Source organism: Lissotriton vulgaris, chromosome 3_1 (assembly GCF_964263255.1).
Source record: "Lissotriton vulgaris chromosome 3_1, aLisVul1.2, whole genome shotgun sequence".
Taxonomy (NCBI): Eukaryota; Metazoa; Chordata; class Amphibia; order Caudata; family Salamandridae; genus Lissotriton; species Lissotriton vulgaris.
Genome location: NC_141689.1, coordinates 1,636,172,712 through 1,636,199,211, shown reverse-complemented (window position 1 = coordinate 1,636,199,211; position 26,500 = coordinate 1,636,172,712). Strand labels below are relative to the sequence as shown.

At 45.6% G+C, this 26,500-nt stretch overlaps 1 protein-coding gene across 1 annotated transcript in view; it reads right to left on the bottom strand.

Annotated features, from left to right (window-relative positions):
• The window catches only part of IFT74 (intraflagellar transport 74), a 496,520-nt gene that overhangs the window by 77,762 nt on the left and 392,258 nt on the right, over nt 1-26,500 (bottom strand). The window contains exons 15-16 of the mRNA XM_086962124.1: nt 20,097-20,194; nt 19,252-19,378 (exon numbers count right to left, since the gene is read on the bottom strand). Of these exons, the coding sequence (XP_086818250.1) occupies nt 19,252-19,378; nt 20,097-20,194 (225 nt within the window). The remainder of the gene's footprint in view (nt 1-19,251; nt 19,379-20,096; nt 20,195-26,500) is intronic.

The following is a 26,500-nucleotide window of genomic DNA, read 5'->3' as shown; positions in this document are numbered from 1 at the left end:
CACCAGGGTTTCCGCCCCCCCCCCCCCAAAAGATCAGTTTCATAACCACGTTCACAGTTTCATGTTACAAATTACCATATATATTACAATTCTGTGGTACCTTCTAGAAGCAATCGGACAAATATAGCAACACGCAATAAATCAATATTGTAGAAGACATCGAGGACAAATCTGAACACACAGGTACCTACAGCGAGGAATCCCGAAATATACAGAGATGGCTGACCATTAGTCGATGAATGCCTGATGGTGCTGTCACTCCTTCATTCATTAGCAATGGTTATGAGGCCACACCACTGGCAATGGCAACCCAAGAGACTTTATGTCATAGGTGAGAGGATCATCTAGTATATTGTATATCTGGTTCTACTCCTACGGCATCGCCTCTTGACACCTACAAATTCAGAGCTGCAGTTCAGGCTTCTAACTTCAACACAGACACCTGGCAGCCAGATGTAGGAAAAAACAATAATGTTATGACGGGTTAGGGTTTGAGGAGCATGCACCTATGGTGGTAGAAAAATAATCAAGTTCATATCACAAATAAAAGGACTGTGTCAAAACTTATGCATTGTGGGATAGGATTAAGTACTCTCTTCTGAAACATCAGTGGTGAAGGGGGGCACACCTAATATAACTTGTAAAATATCAAGATGACAAGTGAGATTTCTCTGCACAAAAGCCAGTAATATCTCGTTCTTATGATCATTTGAGTGAAAATGATGGCTGGCACCAGTGTGATCTTCATGATGATTTAAGGCTCTTTCTATTTGAGAGGATATCCTTGTGTCTGTTACCAATTCCCATTCAAACACAAAAGGAGGGAACTCCTACCATGCTTAGCCCATGACTCTGTACCCGCCCAAGAGGATCACCCTTTGGTGTTAAAAGGACTCTTACCCACTGGGATTCCAAGTGGCATGCTTCATCATAGACTCCTTATCCAGATACCTATGTTATCTGGATGGGCTCAACCATGGTAGCTAAGGAAGCTCTTTGGTTATTGTGAGTGATCCTAGATTTAAAATAGTCTTGAGTGTTCTGGGGTTTAATTTTGTTTTCAAAGGGCACCCTGACAGAGTTAAAAACAGGCGGGGATGCACTAAGGTAATTAGTATCCTCTGTATCTTTGTACAACATGTTTCAGCCAACACATCAATGCCTCACTAGGCTAGTTGGCTTTCATCAGGACCTCACAAGGATCCCGTTAGTATCCTATTTGTGTGCATTCAATTGTGAAACTTCTATTCAGAATACGCATACATGCCATGCATACTTAACCACATTGGTCCCTATTTTTGCATTTCTTTGGTAACATACTATTTTGAGCTCCATGAGGGTAAGAAGGCAGATGGACCTTGTAGTCAAACTTTCATTAAAGGTCTCTTCCGGGCTGTGAACATATTTGGTTCCTCCTTACGCTACATCTTGATGAAGATTGAAAATGCGGGGGAAGGAGGAACCAAATAGGAAATCTAGGATCGCACCAAATAACCAAAAGGGTTTCCTTGGCTACCAAAGTTGAGTCCATCAGATACCTAGATACACTAGGATGAGGCCTCTATGATGAAGAATGCATCTTGGAAACCCAGTGGGTGAAAGTCCTTTTAACACAATAGGGTGATCCCCTTTGGCGATTGCGCAGAGATAGGCTAAGCACGCCAGGGGTTCCCGTCTGTTGTTGTTGAGCGATTAGATGTTTGGGAAGGCGAGTGAATCCGGTATCACTTCTCACGCCCTCCTTCTTGGAATACAGTTCCACTGATTCCCGTGAGGGGTGAAGGGGGTGATGCTCTAGAGCCAGTTTGATGGGTGAGGGCATTCAAATATTTAGTCTAACAGACTGCTATGCTAGTGTGTCCGTTGGATGGAGATAACGACCATTGGTGTTGTACGGTTCCTGCTAATTCTGTAAGACTGCATTTGGATAACATACACATTAAAATTATGGAGACTGAGCCCACTGATACCATCAGAATATGTTTGTTTGTTTCCTGGCTAGCTCACAGTGTTCCATCTGGAGACCTAACCCTCACAGGTTATCGGATGGAGTGTGCAACCTTAATACATGAATACCCAAGAAAATCGTGGAAGATCTACCCTTTCATTGTTACCTTAGGTATGCCCAAGGGGTGACACAAGAAATACACCAACTGGCATTTCAAACATTTATTGATGCAATTGGAGTCTAGTGTAAAATACGTGCACTGCAATTATTAGCAGAAGGAAACAAAGCATTGTAACCAGCATTACAAGAATGATGATAAAGATGAATAGTTTGAGCATTATAATTATTGCAGTGATTCTATGAATACATATAATCGTACTCCCACCTTGCACTACCTAACCTAGACAGAATAGTGAAAATGTGTTTGTGCCAGGTACCTTGGAGTGGCCTAACTCCCATTTACCTGTGTGTGCGTTTTATCCGGTAGCCTGCTTTGTGCAGAATAGTCCTCTGTCCATCGCATGATAGGGATGAGAGTAAGCAGGGCTGGAAGTCAGACACGGGCAAACGACCTGGAAAATCCATGGAAATGCTCCTCTCCCGAACAATGGCTTGGGGGTAGTTTATATAATAAAAACTGGACCCATTTGCACTATGCCTGAGTTGAGATACCTATGTCATTGTTTATTCTACCTACTCAGAGCTGTCTCGTAACGGACAACAAATGCAAGAGCAGTGTGCTCAGTGTACTTGATCCTTGGACTAGATGTACGGAGTTGTAATACTATGCCTATGAAGAAATGGGTTTGTGAGCAAAACACTTTCGGAGTACATTATCAACCGCAAGCTAAAGTGCTAAAAGTCACAGTCTAACAAGCATTAGCATAGCCAATAGGTCTTGCTTTTGGGACCTTATAAGTATTTAGATATGCAGCACAATATCCTTAGTGCAACAACACCAACTGTTGCATGGCTAAACACGTAAAAGGATTCGAAGGCGAGACCTATTGGCTATGCCAATGCTTGTTTATTTTATACCGAGTTTATATAGCACAAACTTGGCCCGAATCCGGTAACAGAGCGCTTTACATAGCACCAGTTGCATTTCATGAGGACACATTCATTTTAGTTAGGTACTGGGAGATTAAGTGATTTGCCCAGAATCACAGGATGTTATGGGTCATTGCCGAGTCTCGAACCCATTTCCCCAAATTCGAGGTCGACTGCTCTAGCCGTTAGGCCAACTCCTCTCCCCACTAGTGATTTATGTTGCAGTGTGTGCCTTTACATGTAAATATACCAGCAGATTCCCAGCACAGCTACCGGGCCTCTTGTATGTAAAAAAAAAAATGTTGATGAACGAAATAAGCTTTGGCGAATGGTTGAGAGCCTGTTGGCTTTGCCAATGCTGGTTTTCAGAAGCCACTCAAAAAAATGAAAAACAGAAAGCACTCTTGTTTTGATGTCGCTAATGCGATGAATTCCTTCCTCTCGAAGGACATCCAAAAATGCTGGGTAAAAACCAAGTGACACTTTCTCTAAAAGAGATAAAATATTTTCTGGATAAAAAAGATAGACCCTGAGTTAGAATGTTTTCTTTTAATAAAAAAAAGTGGCCCAGTATTTCACAAGCTGCAACCACACACTGTATATTCTCCGCAGACATGGTTGCGAACTGCCTTGCACACTGAATGAGTTTAAATGACGTGCATTGTTTGGATGAATCTGCGGGTTTGGGCCATCTCTCACAGGAAAACCGCTTTATCTGTAGTCCTTGGAAACCCCAGCCTTTGCTTGGCTTTCTAAATGTGGAACTTCTCTGCCTGATGAACAAGTTACTTACCTTCGGTAACGCTTTTTCTGGTAGATACAATATCTGCCTGTGGATTCCTCACCTTGTGAATATCCCCCTTGCGTCAGCAACGTTCGGAAAATTCTTCGTAGCACGCCGGCGTGGACGACGTCATAGGAGCACGGCTTCGCGCGTGACTCTGTCTGACGTCACCGACTCCACATAAGGCCCACGTCGGCGTGATGACGTCAGTTCCGCCCTTTTTTCCGTGCCTTCGAGGCACCCGGACGGACCAACAAGTACATATATATATATATATATATATATATACACAATGTACACAGTACATGCAAAACAAATGCAATCAAAGTGCAAAACTATACAAAGTCAGATAAAACCATAATTACATTTGCACATAACATCAGGTATAGCAGAGTGGACAACGGGGAGGCGGGTGGGTCAGTGAGGAATCCACAGGCAGATATTGTATCTACCAGAAAAAGCGTTACCGAAGGTAAGTAACTTGTTCTTCTGATAGATACATCTGCCGTGTGGATTCCTCACCTTGTGAATAGAGTCCCACAGCAGTCCCCACTCCCGGAGGAGGGTGTCCACTCTGCTACACCAGGAAATCTTGGAGAACAGAGCGCGCAAAGTGGCCATCCCTCCTCACCTCAGCATCCAAGCAGTAGTGCTTTGCAAAAGTGTGGAGGGAGGCCCAAGTCGCGGCCCTGCAAATGTCCTCAACAGGAACACCTCTAGACAATGCAGAAGTAGCAGACTTTGCTCTAGTTGAATGAGCTCTAATACCCTCAGGAGGGTCCTTACCCGCCAGAGAGTAGCAAATCTTGATGCACAGGATAATCCATCTGGAAAGTGTGCGCTTGTGCACCGCTCTGCCCTTCTTGCAGCCAGCAAAACCCACGAAGAGCTGATCGTCTATTCGATAGTCTTTAGTCCTATCAAGATAGAAGCTAACCGCTCTCTTCGGGTCCAGGCGATGAAGCCTCTCCTCCTCATTGGAAGGGTGTGGGGGAGGATAAAAGGTATGAAGGGTAATGGATTGACCTAGGTGGAAGGGAGTAACCACCTTAGGCAAAAAAGCAGCCCTGGTCCTAAGAACCATTCTTTCAGCATGGATGGACAAAAACGGGGGCTTGGAACTAAGAGCTTGAAGCTCACTTACCCTCCTTGCCGAGTAATTGCAACTAAGAAGACCATCTTAAAAGAAAGAAGCCTCATCGGACACTTGTGTAAGGGTTCAAACGGCGAACCCATCAGATAGGTTAACACAAGATTCAAGTCCCAATGTGGAACAATAAAGGGAGAAGGAGGGAACTTATTAGTGAGCCCCTTCAAAAATCTTAAAACCACAGGTGATTTAAAAAGAGAGGGCTGATCCGGCAAGCAGAGGAATGCCGATAAGGCCGAAAGGTAACCTTTGACAGTGGCAACAGTAAACCCCTGCTGTGCCAGAGAAAGAGCAAATAACAAAATATCAGATAAATGAGCCTTTAACGGGTCAACATCCCTCTCCCTACACCAAGACACAAACTTAGTCCACCTATACGAATAAATGGACTTGGTGGAGTCACGCCTGGCAGAAAGAATGACATCCACCACATCGTTAGGGAGAGAGAAAGAGTTCAGATTGCCCCGTTCAATCTCCAGGTATGAAGGTGTAATGTCTGGAGGTGGGGGTGTAGAACCTGCCCCTCCATCTGAGAGAGGAGGTCTGCCCTGAGAGGGAGACGGAGCGGTGGGTGAGAGGAGAGGTGGAGAAGATCTGTGTACCACACCCTTCTTGGCCAATCCGGGGCGACCAATATGACTTGGGCCCGGTCTTGGCGAATCTTCCTCAGAACCCGAGGAATCAAGGGTATGGGAGGAAACGCGTAAAGGAGCTGACCTCTCCAGCTCAACTGAAACGCGTCCCCCAATGCTCCTTGCATCGGATACTGGAGACTGCAGAATGACGGGCAGTGAGCATTCTCGCAAGTGGCAAACAGGTCCACCCGAGGAGTCCCCCACATCTGAAAGATGTAACGAAAAACCTCCGGGTGAAGCCTCCACTCGTGGTCGGCAGAGAACTGACGACTGAGAATGTCTGCACGCACGTTCAGAACCCCGGCCAGATGATTTGCCATCAGACAAATCTGGTGGTCCTGAACCCAGGACCAGAGGCGCAGAGCCTCCCTGCAGAGACACTGCGACCCCACTCCTCCCTGCTTGTTGACATACCACATCGCGGTCGTGTTGTCCGTCAGGACTTGAACCGACTGACCGCGAAGGGAAGGGAGGAAGGCCTTGAGCGCCAGACGTATCGCCCGTAACTCTAGAAGGTTGATGTGAAGCAACCTTTCCTCTGGAGACCAAAGACCCTTGACCTCCAGATCCCCCAGATGAGCACCCCACCCTAGAGTGGATGCATCCGTTATCACCGTGGCCACCGATGGTGGAAGCTGAAAAGGCTTTCCTTGAGACAGATTGCCTTCCACGCCCCACCAAGACAGATCCGCTGCAGTCTCTCTGGAGATCTTCACTGACTCCCCGAGATCTCCGTTGTGTTGATACCACTGCCTGCGGAGGCACCACTGGAGTGCCCTCATGTGCCAGCGTGCATGGTTGACCAGGAGAATGCAAGAAGCCATCAGACCGAGCAGGCGAAGGACCTTCAGGACCGGAACAACCGCTCCATTGTGAAATAAAGGAATCATTTCCTGTATGTCGCGAATCCTTTGCGGAGGAGGGAATGCACGACATACAGTAGTGTCCAGTACCGCACCTATGAACAGGTTGCGCTGGGAGGGCACCAGGTGAGATTTGGGCACATTTATTGAAAAACCCAACCTGAACAACAGCTGCGATGTTTCTTGCAGGTGATGAAGCACCTTCTCGGGCGACTCCGCTTTGATCAGCCAGTCGTCCAGATACGGGAATACAGGAATCCCCACTGCCATCACCTTGGTGAAAACTCGAGGCGCAGTAGTAAGACCAAACGGAAGGACCACAAACTGGTAGTGTTGCGATCCCACCGTAAAACGGAGATACTTCCTGTGCGACTTCAGGATCGGGATGTGAAAATACGCATCCTGCAAGTCGATCGACACCATCCAGTCTTCTTCCAACAGCGCTTGAAGAACCTGCGCAAGAGTGAGCATTTTGAATTTCTCCTGCTTGAGATAGAGATTCAAAATCCTGAGGTCCAGGATTGGACGTAACCTGCCATCCTTCTTGGGGATCAGGAAATACCGGGAGTAGCATCCCTGACCCTTTCCTGCTCTGGAACTACCTCTATCGCACCTTTCTTGAACAAAGCCAGGACTTCTTCCTGCAAGCCAACAAGGTGCTCCTCCGAACAAAAACCCTGGCAAGGAGGGTAATTTGGAGGGAACTCCTGGAAAGGAAGAGCATACCCATTTTCTACGAGATTGAGAACCCAAAGATCTGATGTAACCGATTCCCAATCCCGTAGAAAATGAGTAAGCCGACCCCCCACCGGAGCCACATGATCCAGAATGGCGGATCTAGGGCTGCTTTGCTGCAGGGGGAGGGGGTTGGTTATTAGAGGAAGAGGAGGAGAAGGAGGAGACCTGGCGCCCACGACCACGGCCCCTTTGCTTTCCTCTGTAGGATTTATACAGAGGATTCTGGCGCTGCTGCTGCTGTCCTTGATTGTAGGGACGAAAATTGGGTCTGCCAAAACCCTTATAATTTCTAGTCGCAGAGCCCCTCGTCTGAAGGCCCAAAGACTTCGCCGTAGCCCGGCTGTCTTTGAATCTCTCCAGAGCTACGTCAGCCTTCTTGCCAAAGAGACCTGTCCCATCAAACGGTAAGTCCAACAGAGTAGACTGAACGTCAGAAGAAAAATCGGAGGACTTAAGCCATGCGGCCCTTCTTGTAGCAACAGTAGAGCCCATAATTCTGGCAACAGAGTCCACCGTGTCCATACCACTCTGTATAACCATACGAGCTGCAGCCTGAGTGTCAGCGACCACCTCGTTAAAGTTCTTCTTATCCTCCTCTGGAAGCTTAGAAGAAAGCTGTTTAACAGAGTCCATCAACGCGTGAACGTATCTCCCCAAGAGGCAAGTAGCATTGGTGGACTTCAAGGCCATGCTACCCGAGGAGAAAATCTTTTTAGCAGACTGGTCCAACTTTTTCGAGTCCTTGTCTGCTGGCACCTGAGGGAAAGAATCCGCAGCCCTGCTGGAACAGGCGGCCTGCACTACCAGACTCTCCGGTGCAGGATGCGAGGAAAGAAATCCAGGGTCATCAGGAGCCACCCTGTAACGCCTTGCCACTGACCTGGAAACCGCAGGAGCAGATAAAGGCCTCTTCCAGACCTCCTTTATTGGTTCAGTTAATGCATCCGTAAAAGGAAGCGTAGGCTCCACAATTGAAGAAGGCGAATGCAATACTTCCGTAAGGATGTTGGGCTTGTATTCAACTGTGGGCAAAGTCAAGCCTAGCAACTCTGCAGCCTTCTTTATGACGACATGATAGGGTGCCGAGTCCTTAGATGGAGCGTCAGAAACGGTTGGCAAACCCCATTCAGGAGAAAGTTCCAAGCCACTTGCATCCTGAAGGTCTTCAAAACAATCCCCCTCTTGCAACTCTCCTTCCTCAACCTCGGAGTCCATAAACTCCTTCTCCTCCAAGAGGCGTTGTGCCCTGCGCCTCGACCACTCCATACGGACCGAAGTCGATGGATCCGGTAACGACTCCGACGGCGCCGGAGCCGACGTCGAGCGAGGAGCCGGAGGACGGGAAGTACCACGATCCGAATCCACTCGAGGCCGATCCGGAGTCGGCGAAGCCGCATGCGAAGTCGACGACCTCGGCGGCGCCGTACCGAGCCAAGGAGTGCAAGGCGTCGGCATAAACGGCATAAAGGGGGCCGGGGCATAAGCCTGGGGCACACCCAAATTGAAAGACAAAGGACCCATGGGACCCATAGGCGCACCAGCGGGGTACATCGCCCTCGAGTAAACACCAAACATGGCGTTTAAAAACTGCGAGGGATCCTGACCTGGACCTGGAAAGGGTGGGTACGAACCCAACGGCCGCTCCGAAGGAGGCTGATCCGGCAAAGGCGCACCCTGGCCCTCTTGTTCTTCAGGCTCCACAACCGGAGTCGGTGCTCGAGGAACCTCTTCTTCATGCACCGATGAATGGTGCGACTCCAGATCCTGTTCCGGCTCATGAACTGGAGAACCAACGTGAGATTGAGCTGGAGAAGGAGACACGAAGTCCTTGTGATGTTTTCTTGACTTCTTCCTCGAATCCGAAGACTCCTTGCCAGAGTGGTGTCTGGAGTGATGTTTACTCCTCTTATGCTTCTTTCTCGAGGAGCCCGAAGCATGGCCCGAGGCCGACTTGGAACCGGACCTCGACCTCCCTCTGGACCTTGATCTCTCTCTCGACCTCGACTTGGCCCTCGAAGCCGACCTCGACTTGGCCCTCGAAGCCGACCTTGACTTCGACCGCGACCGTTGTCTCGACTTCGAGCGCCTGGACACTGACCTCGAAGACCTTCCGGCTTCCCTTTCCTTCACCTTAGCAAGCAGAAGCTTCGCCTCCCGCTCTCGCAAGGCTTTGGGGTTCATCTTGTCACAGGAACGACAGTTTTTGACATCGTGTCCCGAACCAAGACACCACAGACAGTCGGGATGCGGATCGGTAATCGACATCATCCGGGAGCAGGAACCACATTGTTTGAAACCTGTCTTCCTCGACGACATCTTCGGCGATGAAGCGAAATCCAACAGAGAAACAATAACAGCCAAACAGCGAAAAGATACAAAAGTATCGCAGAAGATCCCAGAAACCGTTAGCGTCGACGACGCGGAAAAAAGGGAACTGACGTCATCACGCCGACGTGGGCCTTATGTGGAGTCGGTGACGTCAGACGGAGTCGCGCGCGAAGCCGTGCTCCTATGACGTCGTCCACGCCGGCGTGCTACGAAGAATTTTCCGAACGTTGCTGACGCAAGGGGATATTCACAAGGTGAGGAATCCACACGGCAGATGTATCTATCAGAAACTGCCCGCCCTACATATTGTGCATTATGCCGGGCTGTCTGAGAAGGGTTCTGTGTCAGCTATCTTTGGAGCCTGCCCCTGCGAGTAATATATCTGCCTGCTGCTATATGTGAATTCCCCACACGTATCCTTTGGGGGAGGGTTAGTACTGCGGCTGGGAGTTCTGAAAGTCTAAAGGAACCGTGGGGCAGCCTGGGTTGTTATGTGGAGAGAGCTCCTGAATATCACCTATATGCCAGACCCCTGGAATTATGTGACAGGGGGAGGACCCAGTTGCGTGACAGTGTTGAGTAACTTATGCCTCAAGAAAAGACAGAGTAGTGCAGCATTTTTTGTGATAGTATTACTTCGTTATTTTTTCATATTTACATATGATAGCACTGACTGAGCAAACGTTTCGCCTCATTATTACCAGCTCAGCATGCAAAATACACTAATAAGCAACAGAAAGTTGACCAGTCAATCTATGCTAAGGTGTCCTTCCCCTTTCCTGCAGCACGTGCAGCCACTTCTTTAGACACACTCGATCTGTTTGAGTTTGATTTTTTTTGTAAAAATCTGCAAATAATGCAACAGCTTATACGGCAAATGTGGCAAATCCATATTTATGCGGAAAATGAACGGCCACAGAATTTCGTAATTGGAGTCGCTCTGCCTGACTGTACGTTATTTATTAAGCACTAGTAGTGAACTGTACATTTGGCTCACTGTAAGGTGGAACGTTGGGCACATATGTTAGTATCTGTAGGTTTAGGAACAGACCCAGAATCTGCCATGGAATGCAGATAGAGTCACGAGGATGAAGTACAGATACAATAAGTAGGACCGATGTTGTGCAGCATAGCTAAAGAAAACAAAATAAACAAGCACTTGCAATGCAATAGGTCTCGCATTATTAAAGTTTGAGCTATTGGTGTTGCATTCTTTAGCAATGCCAATAGCTCAAACATTAAGAATGCGAGACCTATTGCATTGCAAATGCTTGTTTATGTGAGGTTCATCTGACAGTAAAGAGGTGCTTGTGACTAAGGCATGCGGGTCCCTGGTCCTCCTGAGTTGACCCCTCCTGGGGAGATGACCCCTCCTGGACATGTCTGTCACCCCCCCCCGGCAGTGAGGAGAAGTGTGCACGCGCGCGCACACACACAAACAAACATAAGGTCAGTCCGACGCGCTCTGCAGCAGCGACCCCTCTTCCCGCCACTATTACGTGAACAGGTCAAGAGTGCCTGTCACACACTCTGAGGTGCCTGGGCGCTCTATGAAGCCACAGGGGAGGTGGGCCGGTTACAAAGACACACACACATAGGCGTCCCGCTAATGTCCTCGACGCGGAATGCCTGACCCTACTCCATATCATGCATTGTCTGGATAGGAGCCCATGGGATGCCACACATGAGCGCTCCCACAATCACAAATCAAAGATGTCAGGTTGGCGACCGCCCTCTCCCTCCTGCAAGCCCCAATCCGGCCAGCAACACAGTGTAGTGTCACCTGACTCTACAGCACACTGCACGGTGTCTTATGCCCTCAGTTCAGTGCCAAGAATGGTGAACACAGGCGCACATTAAAGGTGTCATGTCTACCGCCCACCACAGCACCCGTGCCAGGCCTCCGACCACAGTGCACATCACACACAGCGTCTGCTAATGCAGCGGATAATAAACACACGGGCTGTCAGTGTCCTGCCTAGAACCCTATGCACACACGTCTCCGTGCTACGCTGCACAGTGTCTGCAGCCGGCATCAGTGCCAATAAAGGTCCTCGGCCGGATCCCCACCGAGTACGCATGACAGTCAGCAGCCATCAAAGAAGCACAGGGGCAGCTGCACACAGATGCAAAGGCACACAACCTAAAACAGACACACGCCTCATGGATGGCATGTGAGACCCTCTTCTCCATCAATGCGAACTAACACCTGCTGTTGCAGTGCAGCCATGTTCTTGGGCACAGATAGATGCACACAAGGGCAGCGCGCGCCGAAGATGCAGTGTCAGCCCCCCTCCCTGGCCTCCAGTGCAGCAGGTGGGGGGGTCTGTTGATGCACGCTGCTCCTCAAGGCCCCCTCCACCACGAACAGGACTCTGCGCTGCACTGAGAAGGTAACTTTTCAGCTGGACAAACCTGATCCCTGTATACAACCCATACTCCATCTCAGTCGGCCTGAACTTGTGACTTTCTCCCAATCTTGTGACTTTCTCCCAGATGGCGCTTTGTGCTTTTTGGTGCTATTTCACTTAAATCTTTAAAATTGCATATCTTCGGTTCTACTGGTTGGATTTTTGTTCTGTCTTGATTTATTTAATACATTTTGCTCTAAGTTTCTAAATTCATGTAGGATTTTTCTTGTGTTGTGTTTTCAATTTATTACTGTTTGAAGTTCTGCAAAAATACTTTAAACATTGCCTCTGAATACAGCCTGACTGCTCTGTGCCAAGCTACCAGAGGGTTGAGTGCTGGATAACCCTACGCAGCAATAAGTATTACTTCAGTATTACTTCAGCTAGATAGGCCTTCCACAGTGAACTAACTGAGCACACTCTATTTTACCAGACCCCGGTTGCGAAATACATACTGTGGAGGGTTTACCAACAACATACAGAGGCTTATGGCCAGCAAATTGCTTAATAGTGGTAGGCTTTACAGTTGCTTTTACTAGGTTGCTTTCTATTATATGGCTTTCCTTGTTTAAGCCTGTCCATCTTATGTTTGTCCCTCTAATGGAACATAGGCTTTTTACCATCTAATTGATTGGTTGCCTTCTATGCTTCCTCAGTGTGCATTTAGTAACTCACTCCTCGAACCTGCTTATCAGTTTTCATGTTTAGGCGGGTGTATTTTTTTGTCATTCTTAACTTTGCTCCATAGTGTAGGAAGCTGAATCTGTATATAGTATACCCAAAAAAGGTATAAAATAGGTATTCTGTGCAAAACGTCCAGGTATTCCCTGATGAGTGGACAGGGGCTTGCTCTAGCAATCCCAAGGAGCTCTTCTAGGGGTTAAGAGTAATGTTGGATAGGCTGGCTGTATACAGCTGGGGAATCCGAGATGTGCACTGAACACTAGCAGGGGCAGCAGTCATCCTGCAATCTGCAAAAAGCTGCCCCGAGCCCACCCTCACGCTGGCATTTCAGCAGCTTGAGCCAGCGGCACACAGAATAATAAAATGGTAGTGACCATTTTATTATTCTGTGTTTAGAGCTGCACTTGCAGCAGGAGCAGCGATGTTCCTCCGCCCGTAAGGAGGAGCTGTGCTGCTTTAGGTAAGTAGAGGGCAAGGTCCAAAGCAGCACAAGTAGGTCACCTCGGGCGGTAATGAGGCGGCTGGGTGCTTTTCAGCATTGGATGCCCAGTTTTAGGGGGAAAAACATGTACTGCATTAGGGAACTTAACTTGACTTACAGGACCAATCTTCTGGACTTAAGGTAAATATGGGACAAGGTCCATTGCAGCACCAACAGGCCACTTCAAGCACTACAGGGGCAGGCAGGTGTATAGGTGCTTTTCCAACAATGGGTGCCCAATGTTATCCTAAGGGGAAACACATGTGCTGCAATCAGGCATTTCACAGTGACTTACGAGAACAGACTCCTGGACTTAGGGTGAGTATGGGGCAAGGTACAAGGCAACACCAACAGGTCACCTCAGGAGGCTCTGGGGCGTCCGGGTACAGAGGTGTGTTACGGTGTTGGGTGTCCCATTCACTTTAATGGGGAACTGTCCCGTTGCAAAGAGGCTGCAGGCTTGGACTAGGAAACCAGTCAGGATGAAACAACATGTGGGCTCAAGGGTCACTATGCAGGGGGATGTGGCAACACCTTTGGTCCTCTTCTCCACAGGTGACAGGTGCAGAGGTGTCTTGAGGCGTTGGGGTTTCGACACAGGGTGGCATTTAGAGGTCCCCTCCTGGTAAAACCCAAGGGCATCTTTTCTGGAGGGCTGGGAGACCACACTGGCACCATTTGTCCACTTCAACTTGGGTTTGGAGCAATGGGTGCAGTGGTGCCTAGCGATGTCGTGTTTACGAGGTCTAAGGTTCTCTAAGATATTTCCTAGATACCTGCAAGGTGCAGCTCTGCTAATCCATGGGAGTTTCAGAGTCTTTGCAGAAGTGCTTGCAGTCCTCCTAGGCTTTTAGAGGCACAGCAGCTTTGCAGGGTGACTCGACTTTGGCGCAATAGTAGGGAATAGCAGACAGGCCGGCAGGGTTGGCACCATATCACTTGCTTCTTGCTTTTAATGCCTCTTAGGTTGTTCTTCTTCCTTTGGTTGGCAGGATCTGATTTCCTGGCACCAGGGGCTTCCCTATATACTAGATTTTGGGGTGTTAGTGGAGTGTTAGGTAGTTGCTAATGGGCTATTGTTCCCTGGGGTCACTACTTCCCCTATATGACCACTTGGCAGACTCTGAAAAGTTGTATCCACTTCAGGAGGACCTTAGGAGTGGTACTAACCTGAGGGTGGGCGTGCATATCTGACAACTATTATTTTTTTACTGCCTATCCAGGTGCCAAAGGGACTCTGGACAAAGGGGGTTAGCATGCTCTCCTGTGAATGAAGCCAGATTTGCATACCGAAGGGGGTGGGAACGTTGAAGCTCTTTGCCTTGCAATGCTAATTCGCATGTCATCCTGTGGGAGCGGGTGTAAACACCCTCTGCGTGTTTACACCCGAGCAGGTTTTGTTTCTGACCTCCAGAGAGCAAAGGCCCTCACTCCTGTGTGTCAAAAACTCATCTGTGGTGGTAGGCTAGCTAAGACCAGTCAGTCAGCACAGTAGTAGTTGGTAGGTTTTCAAGGGGCACCTCTAAGGTGCCCTCGGGGAGCATGTATTAAAAAAAATCCATCACTGGAATCAGTGTGGGTTTTTTAATATGAGATTTTGATACCAAACATCCCTGGTTTCAGTGATGCCATCATGTAGCTGGGGAACTCGTTTTTACAAGTGCCCAGGACATGTTTTAAAATGGCTTCCCTGTTCACTTATACTGGCATTAATGGAACTGACCAGCCCAGGGGCATAGATATGTCCTCACATGTAATATAATGCTTAGAGCTGTAAAGCCTGCTGTAGGGGAGACTTGCAAATATTACATGCATTGTTAGGGGGCATGGCACACAGGTGTGAACTAGGTAGTGTTTTTACTTTTTAGGCCACCTTGTCACGCAGCCTGCAGTGGCAATCTGAAAGAGTATGGTGCTGGGTCCCATAGAGTGGCACAAGATATGCTTCAGCTCTTTGGGACCCTCTTTAGTACCTATGCCCTAGGTACCACTTACTAAGGTCTTACAGAGGTGAAAAAATACCTGGTCACTTGGGGATCGAGTGAACAGTTGTCTTGTTTGGGGAATGTACACTGGCACTGGGGACATGGTTAGCAGGAACCCAGTGCAATTCAAATTCAAATTCAAATTTCAAAGCTTTATTCGACATTTGTCATAAAAGCAATTCCTCCCTAACACTATACAAATAAATACTATGCCTAAAAACTCACAATAAAATACATATTAAACAATTGACAGTCGAATACAATACACAATTAAAAACATTTACTTGATTCATAAATTGGTAAAAAGAATTTTATCCTAAAAACCGTATTTTTAATCAGATACAATATCTAGTAAAGTGCGAGTGCGGATCACCCAAACCGAACCAAGAAATTTGGCTACGGCAATTGCAAAGAGCGGCAAACAATCTGTTTCTAATATTCTCAGTGCAGTCGCCTGGCTACGAGTGCCCAGATTTAAACAAACTGGTCTTAGCCATTTGCGCCTTGGGCTAGCATATAGTGGACAGCAAAACAACAAGTGGGAGATATGCTCTATTTGGTCTTTGCAATAATAACATTTCTCATCCCGTGATGGAGACCAATGTTTTTTAAAAGCATTCACTGGGAGTGTTCCGACTCAGAATTGGAAGTATAACTTCCTGTCACGCGGACTTTCAATTATGTCCCAATAAGCTTCGCAGGATGGAACCATTTTAATATCCAAAAAGCGGCCAGTTAGATTAGCTCTTGACCCAGCACAATAGATTGAGGAATACACCATCTCCCAATATATTTCTTTCAGTTTTGCTTTAGTTGGAAACTTTGTCACATCCATATTACCCCAAAGATGGTCCAGCTTTAACTTTGTCAGTAGACCCCTCAGATCTTTCAGCCAAACAATGCAGTGAAATTGATCAAACTTGACAACATCTAACAGTGCCGATGCATAGTGGGCTAGTTCCGGCGTCACCATCAGGCGCCTCCAGTACAACAATAGGCGCAATCGTGCTATGTCCTCAATGCTTCTCAGACCAAGGTCCAGTTTCAATGGGATTGTGGGTGTACTTTGCGGGACCGTTACCAGCCGACGCAAGAACCTGTTTTCCGCTGAACCCAAGTCTGCTAAATTTGAGAAACCCCAAAGTTCGGAGCCATACATACAAGCACTCTGGACTTTCATTTTGTAAATTTCGAGTGCTCAATTTATTGGCTTTGTCAGCCAGGCTCTATGTTTGAGGGCAACTGCTCCTGCAAGCTGGCTAAACTTTAATACTGCCATGTTGATGTGAGACTTCCATTTCATATTATCCTGTAATGTAATTCCTAAATAGGAAAAAGCCTCAACTCTCTCTAGAGGAGTGCCCTTATAGGTAATTACACCTTTAAATGTGGACTGGCGGTTCAAGCACATAAACTTTGTCTTAGTAGTGTTCAGCTCAAGGCCCCGGCTATCACAAAAATTGCCAAATGCATTTACAGCCTTTTGGAGACCGCTTGGGGTGCGTGACAGTATAAGTGTATCATCCGCAAACATGAGGACGGGGACATATGAGCCTGCAATTTTGGGGGCATCACTTGGAGATTTGTTCAGGTAATCCACAATACCGTTAATATAAATGGAGAATAATGTTGGGGCCAGGACACACCCTTGCCGCACTCCCCGCTCTACTAGGAATGGCTCCGTCACTTCTCCCTGCGCGCCCCCCACCTGATTTTAGCGTAATTATTTTCATGCAGACGCACAAGGAGAGTGAGAAGTTCTGGGCTTATTCCTGCTTCGGCCAAAGTTCTCCACAGGTTTTGTCTAGGCACTAGATCAAATGTGGCTCTTAGGTCCACAAAAACGGCATATAAGGTACCCCAGTGCAATTCATTCGACGTTGCATCAAATACCAGGCAAAAGGTGTGGGGTGGGGGGGGCTACTGCAACAAAAACCCAGTTTCCTACACACAGCAGCCATGATGCAGTACAGCATGCAAAAACATTGGCAAAGTCAATAAGTCTTAATGGTGGAACCTATTGCCGTTGCCAATGCTCTTTTTAATTTGAATCTGCTAATGCCATTTGTGTCCTGACTGGAGAATGACTAATTGGTAAACATTGTAAAATTCAAGGTCCCATCAAACACCACTCTAAAATACTAACATGATGTTACTTTCGGCAGTTTTGAATCAAGGATTTACCGTGCAAATGAAACCTTATGCTTACCTAGCTGCATCACCTTAGTTTTTGTTGTATTAACTATAAGCTGTTTCGTTTTACGGTATTTTTCAAAGCCTTCAACTGTCTCTGTAGCCTAATGAGTGTACGATTCAGGATTGCCAAGTCATCAGCCTGAAGTGGATCATTTACTGGTGCACCATTTAGTTTAGGGGAATTACAGTAAGCTTTCAGTAAAGTGGAAAGAATGTCGTGTATAAACAAAGAAAACAACAATGTATTCATTTTATTTATTTAGCATTGTGGCCACCCAAAGGTCGCTGCAAATCACTCAGAGGGAAGGACACGGGCCAAGGACAGGGAGGCAATAGGCGGTTATAGTTGTGACCAAGGCTAAGAGAAACCTCTGCCTTCCCCCTCATTAAACATGTCCTAAATATGTCCCCCTTGGAAATACAGTACTGCCTTCGACAGCAACAAATGTGCATGCTTTCTCAGGGAGGGGACAAACCTGTCACCGGTATGTTAACATATACATGGTGCCTCTGCCAGAAATGCCCACATTCCTACAACTTTTCCCGCACTTAAGAATGCAAAAAATTCATCATACTGGTAGATTTGCATTGTTGATAAATGCACTTTGCAAACGTAGCGTAACATTAGTTATAATTCTTTAAATCAAGATTGGCATTTTTGCACACGGACATTGAACGTAGGTGTGAATGGAAACCGCATTCAGAAGGCCTGAAACAGGCATCGGAAAATTTAGTCAAGAAAAGGTAAGAAAGAATGGTAAGATGATGCCTCCTAAAACATGGAAAAGGTGCAGATGTATATTCCTGAAGATGCCATTACAAACTAGAAAGTGTGAGTATTATAAACTAGAAAGTGTGAGTATGTGACATCTAAAGGGAGGAGCTATGTTCTGCTATAAATTTAGAATTCAAGTTGGCAATCTGCCATGGAAAGTGGAACTCAACTGAATGAAAAGTGAGAATACAGGTGTACTCGCATATCATGATATGGATGGTAAAATGATATGGGTGGTGCAGGTCTATCGCTGGTGGAGCAGTAAACCTGGTAATGTAAGGAAGAACGAGCATTTGAAAAAGCAACTCAATCTCGCTTTGCCAATGTTCAGTAAGCCACATAATTGGCTTTTCCAATCATAGACTGGCCATGTTAAAAAATATTTAATTTAAAACCATAATAAATTGCTCTATCTATACTTTCACGACGGCCATGCCGCTGTCTGACATAATATGAATTGTGTTGTTACAACCGTCATGTGCATCGGTGAGATGTGAAGATGTAGCGCACACTGTCATGCAACGCGGGAGCCATCTGGGAGATATATAAAACATTTTTTCATTGTTTTCCATACTTTTAACATGGAATATGGCTACTTTTGGCTTTGCCAATGTCAGTGGCGTTGAAAAGCCTCCGGCACTGCAAAGCCAATAGCGGCGACCAGGTTGTACGATGTTATAACGCATTCCGTTGGAACGCAAGCGATATACCGTGAATGCCTTTACCACCCATAACCTTTACCGCAAACATACCTTTACCACGCATGCCTTTACAACGATTTTCGCTGTAAGAGCATGAATGTTATAGCCTATAGGCATATTCGTAGTAAAGGTTTTGCCTGCCCTGTGTCCTAAAAACGGACCCAGCCCTTCTAAAAACAACCTCTCCCCCTGTCCTAAGCCCACCATAGACAGAGGTAGAATAGTATAAAACAGCAAGACAATATCCAGGGCATCACAGGCCGCAACATGGCACCTGTCATGCCGCAGAGGGGCATGGGGAGGGAAGGTGACAGAGGAGAAAGTGGGTGAATTTGGAGGGAAAAACAGCAAGGAAAACTGCCAAAAAATTGAGATTGACAAGAAAACCATCTAATCATGAGCAAGGGCTCACTCTGTGGAGTAATGTACACAATACATGCGGATGGAGCAGTCTATAGCACAGCCGCAAAAAAAAGAAAGAAAACAAGAAATGCAGAGGCTTTTAAAGTCATGAATCCTTACCTGTAGACAAGTTCTTTGCAGTACTCTGAGATTTGTGCATTTCTGTCTCTTTAAAATTGAGATCTTCTTGCATGATTTTCAATTCATGAGCAGTGATGTTTGAAATTTGTTTCATGCGAGTCATATTCTGCAGAGAACCGGAAAGAAAAATGTATTTGTTGAAACATCAGCAAATAGACTAATTTGTTTTAGTATTAATGCATTTATTTTGGGATTTGGCAGGATATAGCCAATAAGAACATAGAAAGCATCATTTGAGGAATACGTTTATTCTTTACCATTCTAATGTCATATAGGTAATAGCAAATAGCAAGAAGTTATAGCACATTGTCCCTAGGAAAGTAAATCAGTACAAACTATAAAAAAATGAAGTAAAATAAAATACTATTTAGAATGCACACTACTAAATTCAGTTTCAAACCGTTTTAAATTACTTATATTGAAGTAGAAGATATCAAGGAATATAAAGAATAAAGTAATTAAGCAATGGTTTTAGAGACGACTAGAAACCTTGCCCTCATTACGATGGGGGTCGGAGCACCACCAGTTATGATATATACTTGCAACCACCGCAGGAAAAAGAACAATCATTAGTGGTATTGGAATACAGTCCCAAAATTATAGTTGCAATAGTGCAAGATTCAGCAACATTAAGAGATTTCAAGAAAACTAGGGACAGTCTGCAAATGTGTGAATCCTGCCTATTTCCAAGTCACCACAACGAGGGCAACTGTTTACTGTCCGTGCTTTCTCATACCACTATTTGTCGAAATTGTTTTTGAAATGATGAAAAATTATTAAGTGCACATTTGGAAGAATGAAATACAAAAATAAATAACACTTACCCTACTTGAGTGTTCTAAAAGAGCAACAATATTCGCCTCTATTTGCGACTTACGCTCAACCTCCTGATTTTTATTCTCTTCAAAGGTCGCAAGAAAGGCTACAGAAGAGGTAAAAATAAATATGTCATGGAACATTATTTTATATATTGTAACACGTGCAACAATAAATCTGACAGACATAAAAACTTACGCCAAAAATGTACACCATAGTCAGGGGCACTGGAATTATTGTAATTGTATTTATATATTGCTTACTAACCCTGATGAGGTGTGGAAGCGCTTTTCGGCGAGTAGCACATTTCTCTGGAACCCAAAAAGGACTAGTGGTGGATTAGTATAGGGAAACATGTGTTAAAATGTGAGCAGTGGATAAGCAAATCTGTTCGCTGGATGGAAAAGGATAATGTAGGGTAGATCAGGGAAAAGTCTAGAAAGTGTTCTTTGGGAGATTATAGTAGCAAGATGAGGCTTGGGATGAGTAAAAGGAGAGATGGAGGAGGGAAGAGTCTCAAGGGAGGGATTAGGGAAGTCATAGTTGTATAAATGAGGTTTGGAATGAGTCAAAGGAAGGATACATGAGGGAAGAATTTAGAAAGGGTTACTTGGGAGATCATAACAGTAAAATGATGAAAAGAAATGATGCTGTAATCATAATGATATCACTGTTAAGTTAAAGTAGCATGACCAAGAAAAACATGTATTCTTTTTTTTCCTTCACACTATGCCTTATACTCAATTGGTTATGATCATTTCACTCCTATGATCACTCCACTCCTACTGACAAGGGCTTTGCTATTATGTGGAGCAGTTTGTATGATAAAATCAAATTTGATCCTCTAGCTGTGATTTTTTTTCTGGTTTACTACTGGGTTATTTGTGTTTATTCTAAACAAATTCCTGATTAATTTCTCTCAACTTTGGGATCACCGCCATATCAGAAATGCCCATCATGCTGACCTGATATGAGCCTACATAGTACTCTACAATACTACAGCATGTCCTACTTCTGCACTTCACTCTCCAACAAATTACAACCAGAACATAGTTACAATGACCTTTAAAAAAAAAATGTAAATACAGCCATTTCCTTAAATGCTGGTGTCCTAGCACTGCCAACATAATGGTTATTTTAACATATGGGCAATAAAAATTCTCATGCACTTGTTCCATCCAGATTGCTTGCTTGTATGCTATGTAGTTTAGTAGAATCATCTCTGTAGATGCTGGAGGCCCGAACGAATAACAACCAATGACCCCGCCATGTTTACATGCTTAACACCTTCAATGCTACAGCAATTCTCCCTGGATGCTGACCCCTCTTGAATCCCCTTGTTCATGACGAGCTCAGCTCGTCATAAGCACACGAGCAGTGTACTGCATGACGAGCTGAGTTCGTCATGAGTATGGAAGGGGTTACAGAGATGCGTAATTCTGCAAACAACCCAAAAACAAGGGTATCCCAGAACAAGTCTCATGTCGTAGAATTACATTGTTTTGCCAAATTATATCTAACCATGCTGCAAATAAAAGTATAACTTAGCCCTGCAATATTACAATATGAAAAACAAACCTTCTAGGCCTAGGGGATTTAGTTTAAGAGGTTTAGTGTAGCAACAGCACGTTATTTACCACTGGTTCCCAATCTGCATTCTTCTTCATATTTGTAGCACACTTTTTCACATAATTGTTGATTTAGATTCATTTGCTTCTTAATTCATCACCTGCTTGAGACTTTGCAGATTTTAACCAAAAGAAGTTTCTAGCTCAAACAGATCAAAAGTTACTAAAAATACAGCAACGCATGTTGCCGTGTGCAGTGGAAGGCACTTCGAAAAAGATTGATTGTTTATATTTCAGTTGCATATGGCTGTATTTGGATGTTAAATTGTACTAATCTATTGAAATACTTGTCAAAGCAGTGCTAAAATCTGTAAAATTGATAAACTAGTGAACTGATACTCTCAAAAAATGCCGAACAGTATCCTAAATAATTAGCATTTTCTTGCGGTATAATTTAGTAAACCCTTTCACCTAATTTGGTCCTCCCTTGCTGCATACTTCCACAGGCCCTGACCATGGTATTAAGGGATCACAATGGCTCTGAACAGACATTTGCTGAACATGAGCCACTTCAAGACATAAAAACTAATGCTTTTTCTTCTTGCATCCACTTGACATCTGGGTCTTCTCAAAAAAGGTTAACGGGCCACAAACATCAACCTTTCATAAGCCAAGTGCACATATATAGGCCGTTGTTGCCTGAGCTTGAAAGCAACATATTGCTCTCCTGCTGAGTAAGAAGGAACGGGGACATTGGTGGTCCCAATAAGGAAGAGGAGATCCATATATCACATAATTCTGGGACAGTTCAGAGCCATTAGAATCATTGTTATATGGAATTTCCATTGATTGAGGATTATGTTTATGATTAGTAAAAGTGGAAAGTCATACAACAGATTAAAAGATCAAGGAAAAGACATTGCATTTCCCAGAGCCCGTCTAAGGTAATCCTGCAAGAAAAACGTTGGTTGCTTAATATTCTGATGCGGGGGAAAAGCTCCTGCTGTAAATACCCACATCTTAAAAAGATCTGGAAGATCATCCAGGTGAAGGCCAGCTCCTAATGCTGCATGAAGCCTACAGTATCCACCTACCTCAACACTGAGCTTCCAAATGAGAAGCGGAATGTGCATGCCCCTCCGATTTACTTTATAGCACAACATCATTACATCTTCAATATGCCACACGCCTGCTGTTAGAAATTGGGTTACTGGTTGATTGGGGTCAAGCCCTGGTCACGCAAGAACCACAATCCTAGTCAGCATAGGAGGCCCGCAAACCTTAAATTAACCTTTGCTCACCCTCTGGCAGCTTGTCACAGAACAGTCAGGCTTAACTTTAGAGGCAAGTGTAAAGAATTTGTGCACCACTTCGGTCTGAGTTTTAGGTGGTAGCCAGGTCATGATAGTTTTAATTTTGGCCTGGAGGGGCTGCACCTTGCCCCCACCTACTAGGTGATCCAGCTACACCATAGAACCCTGCCAGATCTGGCACTTAGTTGATCATTAGGCCTGCCTGCTGCAGTGCCTGAAGAACCTTGTGGAGGTGATGAGGGTGTTCTTGCCAGCTGGAACTGTAGACAGCGATGTCACCTAAGTAGATGGCACAAAAGGCCTCCTAACCAGACAGGATCCTGTTAACCAATCTCTGGAAGATGGAAGGGGAATTTTTCAAGACAAAGGGCATTACCCAAAATTGGAAGTGGCCCTCTGGGGTTGAACATTCTGACCTCTCTTTGGCCACCTCAGTCAGAGTGATCTGTCAATACCCTGATGTCAAATCAAAGGTGCTGAGGAACCTAGCAGCGCACAGCCTGTCAATCAGGTAATCAGCACAGGGGATGGGTGTGCGTCAGTCCTGGTGACAGAATGGAGTCCTGAGTAGTCCACGCAGAACCAGAGTTCTGGTGTGGTGTCTAGTAGGGCAGCCTTTGGTACCACACCACTGGGCTGGGACAGGGACTATTGGAGTGCTCAATCTCACCTAACACCAGCATCGTGGAGACTTCCCCCTTGATGCTGCCCCTTACCATGTAAAAACATTTCCTCACAGGTTAGCTGCCTCAAGTGTCAATATTGGGGATGCACAGATGTGCTGGAGAAAAAGGCTGGAGTGGATCCCTCCGTTCTATCAAATTTTAGATCCATATCCCTGCTCCCCGCCTTCTCTAAGGTCCTGGAAAAGCATATTAACACCCAATTGACACATTATGTTGAAAAAGTTAGTTTTCTTCATCATTCCCAATCTGGGTTCAGAGCCAACTTTTCAACAGAGACTGCTTTGCTTGGGGTCACTGAGAAGTTGCGTCAACATCTGGACCAAGGGGAAACTGCGGCACTCATTTTACTAGATCTGAGTGCCGCATTCGACACTGTGTCACATAACATCTTGCTTAACTCCCTTAGGTCCCTTGGGGTGGAAGGCTCCGTCCTATCCTGGCTTGCTTCATTCCTCTGTGGTCGTACCTTTCAGGTCTTTTCCGCCAAGGCTTCATCCAAGATCTGTGTATCAGCACACGGAGTCCCACAGGGGTCTATCCTAAGCCCTTTGCTCCTCGACATTTATGTTAGACCCCTGGCAAACATCGTGGAGGACGCGGGTCTATCCCTCTATTCGTATGCGGACGATACGCAATTATTTTATCACTATCCACCACTAAGGATGTCACAACATCTGCCCTTCAGTGTGGTTTACGGCAAGTGACAGAGTGGATGCGCCTCAACTTTCTGAAGTTGAATGGGGACAAGACCGAGGGTGTCATCCTGGGCAAGCACAAGGACCTATGGGGCCCTCACCACTGGCCTCTGGAAATGGGCCCCCTTCCCCGACCGAACACTCATGTCCGTAATTTGGGCTTTATAATCGATGAAAACCTCTCCATGAGGCAACAGGTGGTGAATGTTGCTGCCATCTGTTTTACGATCTTGAGATGGCTCCACAAGATCACCTGGATGCTCCCTGTCTCAACACAACGAACGGTAGTCCAGGCACTCATCACCTCCCGCCTCGACTACGGCAATGTTCTCTACCTTGGCGGGTGTCAGACGGTCTTGAGAAAGCTACAGGTAGTCCAGAACTCTGCAGCACGTCTTCTTTGCCAAGTCCCCAGACAGGCTTCCATCTCGCCTTTCCTCCGCGATCTTCACTGGCTCCGCGTTGACCAAAGATTCAAATTCAAAACTCTTTGTTATATTTTTAAAATCAAACAAGGTGTCGCACCATCGTATCTTCAAGAGCTCATCCATCCTTATATTCCATCTCGTCTCCTGCGTTCCACAGCTCATGGGGACTTTGTGATCCCTAGATTCAAACTTGTAAGAATGGGTGGCCGATCCTTTTCCTTCCTTGGTCCTAAGATCTGGAACTCCCGTCCTGTTTCTCTGAAGAACGACTCTTTGTATCTTAGCTTCTGAAGAAACCTCTTTTTGCAGTAAATGCTTCCCTGTTCACTCTCCCTCTAGCGATTTGCTAGACGCGGGGTAATCCTTTTTGGGTAGCTGCGTGCATTACAAATTTAATTTAATAATAATAATAATGAGGATTTACCATGTCCGGCAAATGGAAGATACCCCTCTCCCCCTCTGAAGGAACCATTTGTCTTTGAGTTGTGTCAGAAGTTACGCCTACAGTAAACCATCCTGGCATTGTGACAGATTTCTGAAGATTGATCATTGTTTATATGCCAAACATCCACATATGGGTTGATAAATATTTAGTATGGCAATGGTGGGCAGAAACTTGTGCCAAGGAGAGGATTTCAGGCCAAAGGAAAGTACAGCACACTGGCATCATGAGTGACCCAGAATGAATCATTAATATCATCTGTGCATTTTTGTTACTGGAATATGCAAGTAGGCATTTTATAAATCTACACATCCAGTATCATTAACTGAGAAGAGGAAATATTTAATGTGAGCACTAACATAAAAAATATTTCCTGTTTGATCCCCTTGTTGGGCCTTTCTTCTTAATTAGGACATGTTGTGAGTGAATGTGTTTCCCCTTGTCATGCCTTCTTACTGGTTCTATTTTAATGTTATTAAAGTTACTTAATCATCTCTTTGCACAGGTCGGCTAGATGTAACTTCAAAGTTGGCTTTTGTGAACCAGAGAGCAGAGGTGCCTCTAAAGACTAAGTTCCAGCAAACCCCACAACCCTATTGTTAGAGAGCATAACTGAGGGGTAAGGAGGTTGATGAGAGGGGAAGGAAGAATGGGGTCAAATTAATCATTGTTTGTTACTTGAAGGTCATTCGGATAAGCTGGTAGTCTGGCGTTGAGATAATTATTTCTTGAACCTCACCCTTGAGGATGAGAGTATCTGTGGCCCTATTGCTGTTGTTGATGCTGTGGGTGCTGCTAGAGCCAGCGAGGAGATGGAGATTAGCACCTGCAGTACCTCTGTCAGAACTGAGATTTATATCACCTCCTCTTCTCATTCAGGCCAACAACGTAAGGATCTCAGCCTCATTCTTCATACTCCACATTTCTGCTAAAGTGCGGTGCCAAAAAGAGTGAGCTGCTCGAGGGGGAAGTTGTTGAAGATGCAGGCACATATGAAGATGACTTGTCAGAATGGGAGTATATTGATGAAGACCATCAGTGCCTATATTTAATTGAAGGGTGATTTAAATCCAGATCCATGGATGGAAGAGGCTCTCTATTGGCATTATTAAAAGAGAGTGCCAAGGGTGACTGGTCTCTTCCTTAGAGGAGACAGGCATATGTCTTGAAACTTGCATAGGGTTTGGTGCAGGATGGGGCAAGGCAAAAGGTTCTAAATTTCTTACAAACAATCTTCAGCAGGTATAATGACATGAGGAAGTCTTAAAGATTATGGAGAA